General features: G+C 38.4%; 1 protein-coding gene across 2 annotated transcripts in view; it reads left to right on the top strand.

Moving 5' to 3' along the window:
- The window catches only part of LOC124541249 (WD repeat-containing protein 7), a 172,208-nt gene that overhangs the window by 155,904 nt on the left and 2,570 nt on the right, over positions 1-13,734 (top strand). For both annotated transcript variants that reach the window (XM_047119135.1, XM_047119134.1), the window contains 9 exons: positions 5,496-5,659; positions 6,668-6,831; positions 7,704-7,850; positions 8,435-8,577; positions 9,226-9,337; positions 10,948-11,074; positions 11,931-12,072; positions 12,680-12,739; positions 13,391-13,703. In XM_047119135.1, the coding sequence (XP_046975091.1) occupies positions 5,496-5,659; positions 6,668-6,831; positions 7,704-7,850; positions 8,435-8,577; positions 9,226-9,337; positions 10,948-11,074; positions 11,931-12,072; positions 12,680-12,739; positions 13,391-13,703 (1,372 nt within the window). The remainder of the gene's footprint in view (positions 1-5,495; positions 5,660-6,667; positions 6,832-7,703; positions 7,851-8,434; positions 8,578-9,225; positions 9,338-10,947; positions 11,075-11,930; positions 12,073-12,679; positions 12,740-13,390; positions 13,704-13,734) is intronic.

The following is a 13,734-nucleotide window of genomic DNA, read 5'->3' on the forward strand; positions in this document are numbered from 1 at the left end:
AATTAAAAAAAGAAAATTGTCACTGAACTCATGAAGTCTGGACCGATTTTGATTTTATGTGGTTATTTTTTGTGTAATATTGTAATGAACTACCCTCCTCCTAAACAGATCTTAAATGCATGCTCTCCGGGTTTTATGTACTCCTGTGACTCATATCTTTTATGGTACTTCATAAAAGGTAGAACTGGCAATCAGATCCCCTGGTAAGTGGTCGTCATCGCATTAAGACTGTGAGAAATATCCTTTACATCACCAATGCGCCACCGACCTTGGAAACTACGATGTAGTGTACCCTTGTACCAGTTACACTGCCCACCCCTTCAAACCGGAACACAACTATACTGAGTATTACTTAGAATATCTGATGAGTAATGGTTCCATGTTGTCTTGATTCATATAAGTTCTACTTGTGTATATATGTAACTAACATAGTATGTAAACAATTCTAGAAAGTTGATTTTAACCTGCTCATAATATCTAGTTCTAATTTGCAAGCAAATATATATTATTCGAATATCAATGGTCTGATTTGATCCCAAATGAACCACCGAAAAATAAACTGCTTTAGTTTAAAATAGGTAGATAGCCTGGCAAATGGGCTATCTTGTAACAAATGCAACTCATATACATTGGCACTATAAAATATATTAATTTTAATGTTATGACACTTATGACGAGATACACCGGCTCACTCGACCTTGAAACCAGAGCACAATACTACAAAGTACTGTTTGGTTTGTGTAAATCAAAAAATTCAAAATAAAAATAATCTTTATTCTTTTACAAGCACTTTTGAATCGTCAATTAACAATGAAGTGAAGCTACCACCGGTTCGGAAAGTAGATTCTACCGAGAAGAACCGGCAAGAAACTCAGTAGTTACTCTTTTCAACTTTAAAAAATACAAAAAGTCATGTTAGTTAATACAATTATTTAAACTAATATTTCCTGCGTGGAAGTCAAAAGGTATTAATTCCATGCTTTTATATCATCTACATAATCTTGTATCGAGTAATACGCCTTTTTTTCCAATTTAAGAAAGGCGTATTACCAATGTAAAAAAGGCGTATTACTCGAAGGCGCAAAACTCTGCTACCACGAGATATTTTTCAAATGTTTTTATTTCAAGACGTCACTAAATTACTTGTGAGATAGAGTATAGAGATACTCAGATAGAGAATCATCAAATCATTTGCAATCTATAACCTAGGAGCCAAGGAATCATTAAGGTATAGATTTAAAGAAATTAAGATATTGACTTCTCAATACATATTTTGTAATGTTTTGTATGTACGGAAAAATATTAATGTTTTTATGAGAAAATGTGATTCTCATAACATTGGTACAAGGAACAAACACAATCTTGTTACTCCTGTTACTCGACTGCATAGAGTCAGTAACTCTTTTGTGGGGCAATGTATACGCTTCTACAACAGGATCCCAGAAAGCGTTCAAAATGCTTCTGTTGCCAAATTTAGAAAAATTGTTAAGGAACGCTTGTGTGCAAAAGGTTACTATACAATTAGCGAGTTTATGTTTGATAGCACACCTTGGGAATGAAACGATCGCCTCCTGGCTATTTCTAATCATATACTACTATGTATCTTATTAATTTGACAAAAATAACAAAAAAAGACCCGCTGAGTTTCTTTCGCCGGTTCTTCTCAGGTCAGGGTGTTCCTTTTTCCGAACCGGTGGTAGTGTTTATTTGACAATCAATAAGTAAGTGTAATGCTTCTATATTGAATAAAGGAATTTGAGTTTGAGTTGAGTTTTAGTTTAGAAGTACGCAAGAAGAAGACATGCTCTGCCGACCCCAAGTAACTTGGGATAAAGACAGGAGCACGTGATGAGTTACGATAATAAATAAATCATAATTTTCTCATCACTCTATTGGGATAAGGGATTGGGATAAGGGCAAGGGAGTTACGTTACTAAATAAATCAGTATTTTTTACTCAAACTTTAGCTGTATGCAATGATATTCTAATAATATAATAAACAGATATGTTATATCCATACTAAACAACAGAAAAAAGTGTGCCGCGCCGGGGACCGTTTATTTTACATTTAGTTACAAGTAAAGAGGAGAGCTTGATAAAAACAATAAGTAAAAGGGATAACTAGATGTTTTAATTACGCAAAATGTATTACTACGTAATTATGATGTATTATAACGTATTACTACGTAAAACAACTAAAGGTAAACGTCCCAATTAGGACGTTTTCTAGTCTTCACTTTTTGCGCATTAATAACATATCTGTTTACTACAACATCAATGGCTGTATGTAACTAAATATGACTATTTAAATATTTGTTCATAGATCACTGTTAAACTGATACGAATAAAATGATATCAAAGCTATAACCACAATATCAAATAACATGTTCTAGTAAATGTTGACCAATGATAGGATACATAACGGGACCAAATATGCTGTTCAATTATTTGACCTCTAGGGTATCGGTGCAGTAGTTAGATTATGCAGCCGTAGATACCGAAGCCCTAGGGCTGAATACCAGTTTGGAGCAGGGAAAGTAAAGTTTCAGTAACAGCTCGGTATTTGGAAGTGAAACCGTTTTTGGTATATGTTAATAATCACAAATATATCTAACTATAAAAATGATAGTCATCTCCTAAAATGTTAAGTAGGATTATTGACACTGCGTTTTGAAAACTCTGACATAAATGACTTTTGAAAGAAGCCTAAATACCAATATTTTGACCCTCAGAAATGATGATTTTATTTCTTGGAGATTTTTTTTGAAAATGTTATGGTCTGACGTACTGACGTTCTGTAAGAAACTGTTTTCCGAAATCTCTTGCTTCGAAATCCACAGTTGGGTTCTATGCTTGGTACGTGCCTGGTAGTTGGTTTAAAATGTGTAAAAAATGAATAAAAACATCCGAAGTTTAATCGAAAATTGTAGTTCTAATTTGGATTTAAACTTGACCAAACGTCATAAGGAAACTTGCTCTTATTTCGATGATATTCTGCCTCAAATGTGTCCACCAAGACAAGAGTCGAGATGGCCCAGTGGTTAGAACGCGTGCATCTTAACCGATGATTGCGGGTTCAAACCCAGGCAAGCACCGCTGATTCATGTGCTTAATTTGTCTTTATAATTCATTTCGTACTCGGCGGTGAAGGAAAACATCGTGAGCAAACCTGCATGTGACAAATTTCATAGAAATTCTGCCACATGTGTATTCCACCAACCCGCATTGGAACAGCGTGGTGGAATATGTTCCAAACCTTCTCCTCAAAGGGAGAGGAGGCCTTTAGCCCAGCAGTGGGTATTTACAGGCTGTTATTGTTGTTGTGTCCACCAACCCTATTTGGAGCAGCATGCTTGAATTAGATCCTAAGCTCATTCTCCTCAAATGGTGAAAAGTCCTTGAACATTGACATGCTTTTATATTTTGGTAAACCACAAAATTGTTATTGTCGAGTTAAATAAATCCAAATCACAATATCGTGCCTACAAAAAAGAATAATAAATTAATAAAACTGCCTATTATATTGGTAATTTGATTCCAGAAGTAATAAGGAAATCGTTTATTTTTTTTTTACATAACGAAATAAGTTTATACCAACCAACACACCTTGGCGTTCAGCCGGAAGTAACATGGTCGATTTAATTCGCTTGCCGATCGGATATATTTAGAAAAAAAAAACGAAATACTTTCTGGTAATTTGTTTATTTTAAACGACAATTATTTGAATAATTTGAACTTATACGGATTATTTTATCTGCGTTTATAATTTGTTCACGTCCGCCATTTCGCGTCGATTACAATTTACCTAAAATGGCGGCACAAAAAATATATGTAGGCATTTTAAATGTAAATGAAATGGTCAACTCGACTGAATCATCGGTAAAGTTGAATTTAAATTTCGAATGAATAACGAATGCGCTATATTTCCTTGAAGAGTTTCTCAGAAATATATGTATATATATATAATAAATATAGCATCGGCAAAATTCGTAAAACCGATCACATCCGAATTAAGTACACTATCCCAAATTATCAATATGTATTTCTAAGGTGAATATGATTTTTACACAAACGTAATAATTAGAAATATCATATGACCGAATATATTCGGCAATTTGACACGTCGATTTACATGCACTCGCTTTCTCGGGTTTAACTGACGCGGGAATATATAGCGACGAATAGCGTCGAATACCGCGATAGGGAGCTATTTCTATTGCTTTCTAAATAACTGTAAAGATGAATAGAAATAAAAGAGACCACGTATCTTAAAATTGAATAAATTGTATCCAATGATAAGTTTTATTTATCAATGATATTTTAACGGGATATTTATTTATTGGACAATTTAAATATCTGCGTACAATGGAATCTCATCTTATAATAGGGTACTTTTTTATTATGACTGACGGTCAGCCCGGAATTCACTGGCGACGACGCCGATGAAAATGTATTTGTATATTTAACTTCGTAACAATCGGAATTCGCTTGTCGCTCGTTTTATCTAAAGCATTTATCTATAACGAAGAAATAATCAATGATACCATTTATAGGGGTCAGACGAATGCGTGCCGTTTCCGAGGTGAACGGCGTTTTCTGCGATTATAGTTTGACCGCCTTGTCTATAGTTATTTCTTCATTAATAACTAGATAAACAATGATAATTAGGGGCCAAGGTGGCAGAGTGGTTGAAATACTTGGATCTTAACCGATGGTCGCGGGTTAAAAGCCATAATTCTTCAACTTTATGAAATCTGCCACATGTGAATCCGCTAACTTGTAATGGAGTACCATGGGGGGCATAATCTCCGAATCATCTCATCATTGATAATAATTATCGCTCATTAAATAAAAATATTTAAAATCAAAATCAAAATAAACTTTATTCTAGTAGGCTTTTAAAAGAACTTCAGAATCGTCATTTAAAAACTATATCGACTGTAGCTACCAACAGTTCGGTAAGTAGATTCTACTACTAAGTAAATTACTACTATGTAGATTCTACTTCTAGAAGAACCGGCAAGAAACTCAGTAGTTACTCTTTTTTGTTTATTGTAACCCTTACAAGATAATTTTACTTTAGTGGAAACTTACATCAACAGCCTGTAAGTTCCCACTGCTGGGCTAAAGGCCTCCTCTCCCTTTGAGGAGAAGGTTTGGAACATATTCCACCACGCTGTTCCAATGCGGATTGGTGGAATACACATGTGGCAGAATTTCTATGAAATTTGTCACATGCAGGTTTCCTCACGATGTTTTCCTTCACCGCTGAGCACGAGATGAATTATAAAGACAAATTAAGCACTTGAATCAGCGGTGCTTGCCTGGGTTTGAACCCGCAATCATCGGTTAAGATACACGCGTTCTAACCACTGGGCCATCTCGACTCAGTGGAAACTTAGTCTTTAGGATTATGACAAGTCTGTGTATGTGTTTATGAGTTATTGCAAAGTAAATTATTGCAACACTTTTTAAATTGATGTATTTTATTGCAGATGGTACGCCAACGAAACGCCAGCGTCCCCGTGACATGTCTCTCGCGGAGCCGCCGCACACGATGGAGATTGCGCAGATCCTCATCTCGTTGCTCCACGCCTGGGGCCTGGACCCGGATCTGGATAGAGTCTGCGAGTCCAAGCTTGGGCTGCTTCGACCAATGGTGTGATATTGATTTAATCATTAGATGTTATGTTCCAAATGTCAATAACCTATATTTGTTTCTCAAAGTTCCAAAGCTAGGAAATGGTTCAAATTTCTTACATCGTCAATGTCTTATGTTGACTAATGGCGGTGGTAACAACTTACAATCAGGCCTATTAGCCCGTTTGCTTACCGACTTGAAATAAAAAATGTGTCTATGTATGTTTCGGTTAATTAGATTAAAAAATCCAGCTAAATTCTTTTTTAAATGAGTATGAATATTCTACATTTGACTTTATATCATATCTCGTGGACGATTAATGCAAAATCTCGTGAGTGAGTACCGTGTTAGATTTTGCGCCACACGAATCGGAGACACGTATACATAGCCTGTCTGCTCTTGGCATTTATACGTGCAAAATTATGCAAATCTTTAATTATCACTGCTACTGGTACTATGGGGTATATGGGACACCATCCCCTGATGATTTCATCCTGACCGATTTCGATAACGGGTGACAAGCCTCCAGTACAGGACTTCTAGATCTTGGATCGACCTTATATCTAGCCACTAGGCCAATGAGGGAGACTCATCATTTAATCTACTAGCAAACAATACGACACAAATTAGATGTAGCATCGGAAAATGCAATGGAATGAAAATAAAACCGATTACTGCCGATTTACACAACCAATAGAAATAGCTCCGTATCGCGCCATTCGACGCTATTCGTCGCTATAGATTCACGCGTCAGAGAAAGCAAGTGCATGTAAATCGACGCGTCATATATTAGGTCATATGATATTATAAGTAATTACGTTTGTGCAAAGATCATATTCGCATGAGAAATAAATATTGATAATTTGGGATAGCGATAGGTTCGGATGTGATCGGTTTTACGAATTTCGCCGATGCGACATCTGAGTTGTGTCGTACTATACTTTGTTAACCTAACAAAAAGTTTCCGTGAACGCCATCTTTGTTTAACACGAAAGCAAATTATCGTCTTGTTCCCCATAATTTTAGGTGCCCGTGTGTTTCGGCGTCGTGTCTCGCCACGGTCACATGGCTGTGCAGCTTCCGACCAGGCTGGGTGGATGGGCGGAGGCATGCGCGTCAGCTCCCGATGATCCATTACTCCTGACGTCTGATCTTCCCGTGGAATTGTTACGTCAGGAGAAATTGACCAGGTACCCATAGTTTTAAGAGCAAGCTTCATATTACTGCCAGGTATACAGCTTCACCAGCTGTTGGCGAAACAGAGGTTCATTATTCTATGGTGGTGTGAGTTTGCCACTATACCGTAAGTCTGCCGACCACTGGCTCTCAGTCAACTATTTATATAATCTAATCAAATATATTTATTGTTAATACATCAAATTGCAGACATCAAAGAGGCCCTGCACCCCTAAACTAGGAGACCCCATATCTTCCCAATCAATGCATTACTAGACTTATTATTATGTTTAAATTTTATATATTAACTGTATTTACTGAAAATATTAATGATTTTGCGAGAAAATATAATATACTCATAACATTGGTACAAGAAACAAATACAAACTTGTTACTCCTGTTACTCGACTGCACAGTCAGTACCTCTTTTGTGGAGCAATATTACGGTTCTACAACAGAATCTCAGAAAGCGTTCAAAATGCTTCTGTTGCCAAATTAAAATGTTAAGGAGCGCTTGTGTGCGAAAGGTTACAATACAATTAGTTAGTCTATGATGGATAGCACACCTTAGGAATGAAACGATTGCCTCCTGACTATTTCTATTCATAATCAATATATGTATGTACATAACTAGCTTGACAAAAAAAATGAGACGAGCTGAGTTTCTTTCGCCGGTTGCCTTTTCCGAACCGAAGGTAGTGTTTATCCCCCTATCAATAAGTAAGCGTAACGCTTTCATATTGAATAAGTAATTTGAGTTTTAGTTGTGAGTTCGACTTGACGTTTTGAAATAATACTCAGACATATTTTTTTAATAATAATCAAATCACATCGATTGATTTTAGTCCTTATGAGTATTTAAACTGCAATGTTAAATGATCTGCAGATTATTCACGTCGAAGTTGCACTGGGAGCTTAGCACGACCCTGACTACCAACCATTTGCTGTCAATCGTGGCGCTCGCCAACACCCTCATGTCGATGAGCAACGCCAGCTTCGTTCCCGAGCAAGAAGTCGCCAGAAGGTTGCACAGGTATGACAAAATTCGTCAGGATTTTATAGCTGATTTTAGCAAGGCCTTTGATTACGTCGACACATGAATATTTATTTTCTAATATATGTTTTGCGTTATATTATTAATACTATCTTGTAAACTTAGTTTTTAATTAAAATATTGATCTATTAATGTATGTATGTATGCAATGTATGTGATAATTTTACTTGGTGGTAGGGCTTTGTGCAAGCCCGTCTGGGTAGGTACCACCCACTCATCCACTCATCAGTTATTCTACCGCCAAATAACTGTACTCAGTATTGTTGTGTTTCGGTCTGAAGGGTGAGTGAGCCAGTGTAACTACAGGCACAAGGGACATAACATCTTAGTTCCCAAGGTTGTTGGCACATTGACAATGTAAGGAATAGTTAATATTTCTTACAGCGTCATTGTCTACCATCAGATGGCCCATATGCTCGTCCGCCAACCTACTTCATAAAAAAAAAGAAAATAAATTATGATTCTATGTTATTTTTGTTATTGATTGTTCCAATGTCATATCAAACTCCAAGGTAAGGTAAAGATTTGATAAAAAAATGGAATGGATCTTAAAATCTCGACAGACCCACAACCCGTACATCATCGTGGGCTGGTGACGAAGAGCGTGAAGAACAGTTGGCAGCACAGCAGGCACATATCAAGCAAGGCTGGTCGCTACTCGCCACGCTGCATTGCGTGCTACTCCCTGATAAAGTTGTCGCCGCTGGTTAGTCTCTATACATTTAGAAATCACATTAGATACTTAAAGATAAAGATAAAATACACTTTATTGTACACCAGTAAATAAATACACGGTTAGATGAAAGATGTACAAGAGGCGGCCTTATCGCTAACAGCGATCTCTGCCAGGCAACCTTAAGGTAGAGGAAAACAGATATAGAAAGAGGTAGGGGTGTAGGTACTTTATTCTCAAAATAAATGAATGGTTAACAAATTAGAATCAACTAGCTTGTAAATGGAGATCTGGGAGGACTGGAGTACATCCCTGGGTCAACGAGCATTTACTTATCATCCTCCTGCCCTTTTCCCAATTTTATTTGGGGTCGGCGAAGCATGTCTTCTCCTTCCACACTTCTCTGTCAGACGTCATCTCACAAGTAACATTATTTCTAACCATATCGTCTTTCACACAATCCATCCATCGTTTTCTTGGTCGTCCTCTAACTCTATATCCATCCACATCCATGCTCAGGGCACGAGCACGAGCATTTACTGAGTTTTTCAATAAAAATTGGATCTCTATCTATTCGTCCACTTTTTGGTTTTCATAAATATAATTGGATAATAGGATAGAGAACATAGACCCACTAATTAAATTCTATCCGTGTTTACAAACTCCATGAAATCATGATAGGTGCAAAGAGCTTCAAGCGCCCCCAAGTGGAGATGCTCGCTCGCAGGTGGCAGCACCACTGCCTAGAGGTGCGCGATGCAGCGCAGGCGCTACTGCTCGCGGAACTCGGCAGGTTAGTGACACTGAAACATACAACAACAACAACTTACTTGGTGGTAGGGCTTTGTGCAAGCCCGTCTGGGTAGGTACCACCCACTCATCAGTTATTCTACCGCCAAATAGCAGTACTCAGTACTGTTGTGTTCCGGTTTGAAGGGTGAGTGAGCCAGTGTAACTACAGGCACAAGGGACATAACATCTTAGTTCCCAAGGTTGGTGGCACATTGACGATGTAAGGAATAGTTAATATTTCTCACAGCGTCATTGTCTATGGGTGATGGTGACCACTTACCATCAGGTGGCCCATATGCTCGTCCGCCCACCTATACCATAAAAAAAAAAAAAGAACAAACAACAACAACAGCCTGTAAATTCCCACTGCTGGGCTAAAGGCCTCCTCTCTCTTTGAGGAGAAGGTTTTGGAACATATTCCACCACGCTGTTCCAATGCAGGTTGGTGGAATACACATGTGGCATAATTTCTATGAAAATTGTCACATGCAAGTTTCCTCACGATGTTTTCCTTCACCGCTGAGCACGAGATGAATTGTAATGACAAATTAAGCACATGAATCAGCGGCGCTTGCCCGGGTTTGAACCCGCAATCATCGGTTAAGATGCACGCGTTCTAACCACTGGGCCATCTCGACTGATACATACTCCGAACTCCAACAGATCATATTTATGTATTTGCAAGTCCCAACTTTGTTCGAATCAAATTTATACAAAATTCCTTGTACTTCTAAATTTAAGAATAAATATTTGCTGATAGCTGCATGCATTGTGTGTAGATAATCAGTCAGAAGAAATTAATTAATAATATGTTTTAACTACGATCTATCTACGTATTAATCTTATAATACTGAAATATTGGGACATGGGAATTCGTGATTTTTTTATTTATTTTGTTTTGCAAATCCGTAGAGTAACAACTGAGTTTCTATTTGTCAATTTTGAAAATGTTTAAAATACATATAATGCTCGGTGTTTAAGAATACCATTGTGATGAAAACCTGAATAAATTCTTCCACACCTGTATTTAACGATAGCAAAATAATCTCAAAAACTTGGGAGGCATCCAGCTTTAGGCAACTTACTTCTTAAAGAGATCTAATCTTTTGGTCACCTTAGTGTCAAAGTAATAACTACTTCTTCAACAACGACAACAACAACAGCCTGTAAATTTCCACTGCTGGGCTAAAGGCCTCCTCCCCCTTTGAGGAGAAGGTTCGGAACATATTCCACTACGCTGTTCCAATGCGGGTTGATGGAATACACACGTGGCAGAATTTCTATGAAATTTGTCACATGCAGGTTTCCTCACGATGTTTTCCTTCACCGCTGAGCACGAGATGAATTATAAAGACAAATTAAGCACATGAATCAGTGGTGCTTGCCTGGGCCATCTCGACTCACTACTACACTAACTACCTCTTATCCCATCTAAATCCATCCCGTTTAGCTTGATTGAGTAACAAAAATCTAAACATACAAACTTACTTAACTTACACATTTCTAACATTAAAATTCAAGATTGGAAACAAAAACTACACTATACTTAATTATATTATAGTAACCTATTCAGCACAAATTTCTCATATTGATGACTTATGAATTTTCCAGGCTAGGTCCAAAAGGCCGCAAGTCACTGGTTGATAATTGGGCGCAATTCCTACCTCTATACACGCACACAGAGAGCATCAATCCCCACGCGGCGCAGAAAGAGCCAGCCGAGAAGGTCGCTAGAGATGTAAGTCCAAAAAACATTTATGTATATTCTAAAATTAGCTGTGCCCGCAACTTCATGCGTTTGAATTTAAAAAAGTTATTGTTATAGCCTAAGTTACTCCTAATTACATCAGCTATCAGTGATGCCAGTGAAAATTGAAGGGACGTCAAAATCAGTCCAGACGTTCCAAAGGTTAGCCGGAAAAAACAGATAAAAAATGTTATATGTACCGTGTATACATACATATGCATAAAGAATGCGGTTATTTTAATATTACAAATAGACACTTCAATTTTGTTATGTGTACAAAAGATAATCAAATAGTCACGTTAATTTAGTGGATAGCTCAAACTCAAACTCAAAATATAAAATGCCTCTGTTGCCAAATTTAAAAAAATTATTAAGGAACGCTTGTGTGCAAAAGGTTATTATACAATTAATGAGTTTATGATCGATAGCACACCTTGGGAATGAAACGATCGCCTCCTGGCTATTTCATCTCATATTAAATTGTTTATTTATATAATACATAAGACAAATAAAAAAAAAGCCCCCCCCGAGTTTCTTTCGCCGGTTCTTCTCAGGTCAGGGTATTTTCTTTCCGAACCGGTGGTAGTGTTTCAATTGACCATCAATAAGAAAGTGTAATGCTTCTATATTGAATAAAGATATTTGAGTTTGAGTTTGAGTTATAATACTAATTACTGAATAAGATATGACGGTCGTAAACCGACCGACATCTGTTTGTCATTCTTAGAATACATGACATAAATATTCATAATTTGTTCTTGTCTTTGATACTCGTTCTTCGACTGCAAAAAAAGTGTGAATGTAATTTAAAATGAACTTCATAAATATATCCATCTCGCTCTTTCAGCAAGACGAAGAGTTCGAGGAAGAGGAAGAGGAAATAGTCCGGAAGCCCTCGTCTCTGGCCGAGTTGAAACGCAAGCAGACCACGGCTGTAGTGCTCTTAGGTGTGATTGGAGCTGAATTTGGCCAAGACATCGCCAGTGAAGGTAACTATATAGTAACTGACAAAGTATGATATTGATGGGATTGCTTCGGTCTTATAGCTTAACTTACTGGTTGTGGATCCAGGATGGATTCAAATTCCAGGTTAAAATAATAAAAACTTATTGAGTTTTACCATCAAGGTTTTCTTGGTGGTAGGGCTTTGTGCAAGCCCGTCTGGGTAGGTACCACCCACTCATCAGTTATTCTACCGCCAAACAACAGTACTCAGTATTGTTGTGTTCCGGTCTGAAGGGTGAGTGAGCCAGTGTAACTACAGGCACAAGGGACATAACATCTTAGTTCCCAAGGTTGGTGGCACATTGACGATGTAAGGAATAGTTAACATTTCTTATAGCGTCAATGTCTATGGGCGATGGTGACCACTTACCATCAGGTGGCCCATATGCTCGTCCGCCAAAGGTAATATTAGCACGTTTGGAACTCAAGTAAGTTACCATTGCCATTGAAAACACTACTAGCCTTCTTCTAGTGTTCCTGCGTCTCATATCGGAACTATCTCTAATCGTCAATGTAGCATTAGCTTTTTTATTATTCAGACACCTTTAAATCAAAACTTTTAATGAAATTATCAAAATTATCTTGTTGCAGGCGCAGCTGGTAACAAAAGACGCAAGGACGGTGACAGTAGGAAGAGTTCCATCGTCGAAGGTAAAATATATTTATTTTGTAAAACTAATTGAATGATTTCGTTTGTGAACAAATAAAAAGTGCGTCTGCGTAATTGTCTTGGTAAAAAAAAAATAAACAACGTAAAATGCAATGAAATTAAAATAAAACTGATTACTGCCGATTTACACGATCAATAGAAATAGCTCCCTATCGCGCCATTCGACGCTATTCGTCGCTATAGATTCTCGTGTCAGTTCGATCCGAGAAAGCAAGCTATTACATTTGTGTAAAGATCATATTCACATCAAAAATAAATATTGTTAATTTGGGATAGCGTACTCAATTCGGATTTGATCGGTTTTACGAATTTTGCTGATGCTACATCTAAGTTGTGTCGTACTATAGATACTTCTATAGATATTAGATATATCTAGTTTGTGGTAGGGCTTTTCGTAAGCGCGACTGAGTATGTACCAACAAGTCATTAGATATGTTACGGCCAAGCGGCTACACTTGGTATTGGTAGGTTCCGGATTGACGGATGAGTAAACCAGTCTAACTACACGCACAAGCGATTTAGTTCCCAATTTGAGGGCTCAGTGGCGGTCTAAGGAATGGTTAATGTTTCTTACGACGTCTATGTCTATCTGCGGTGCCGTCCGCCTGCCTATATCCCAAGCGTGTGGGCAGGCTTCACGCTGAGCGCGTCCAACAACCTGGGCCGGCTGACGGCGCTGGCGCTGACGCACCTGCTGCTGGCGCCGGGCTGCGCGCGCCTGCCCGCGCACACGCCGCTGCGCCGCGCCGCCGTTGACCTGCTCGGCCGCGGCTTCGCCGTCTGGGAGCCCTACCTCGACGTCAGCCACGTGCTGCTAGGCCTGCTCGAGATGTGCTCCGACGCCGACAAGCTCGTGCCGTCCATGACCTACGGCCTGCCGCTCACCCCGCAGGCCGACTCGTGCCGCACGGCGCGCCACGCGCTCACGCTCATCGCCACCGCGCGGTGAGGCCCGAACACGCACACACGAACACAC

This window comes from Vanessa cardui, chromosome 27 (assembly GCF_905220365.1).
Source record: "Vanessa cardui chromosome 27, ilVanCard2.1, whole genome shotgun sequence".
Taxonomy (NCBI): Eukaryota; Metazoa; Arthropoda; class Insecta; order Lepidoptera; family Nymphalidae; genus Vanessa; species Vanessa cardui.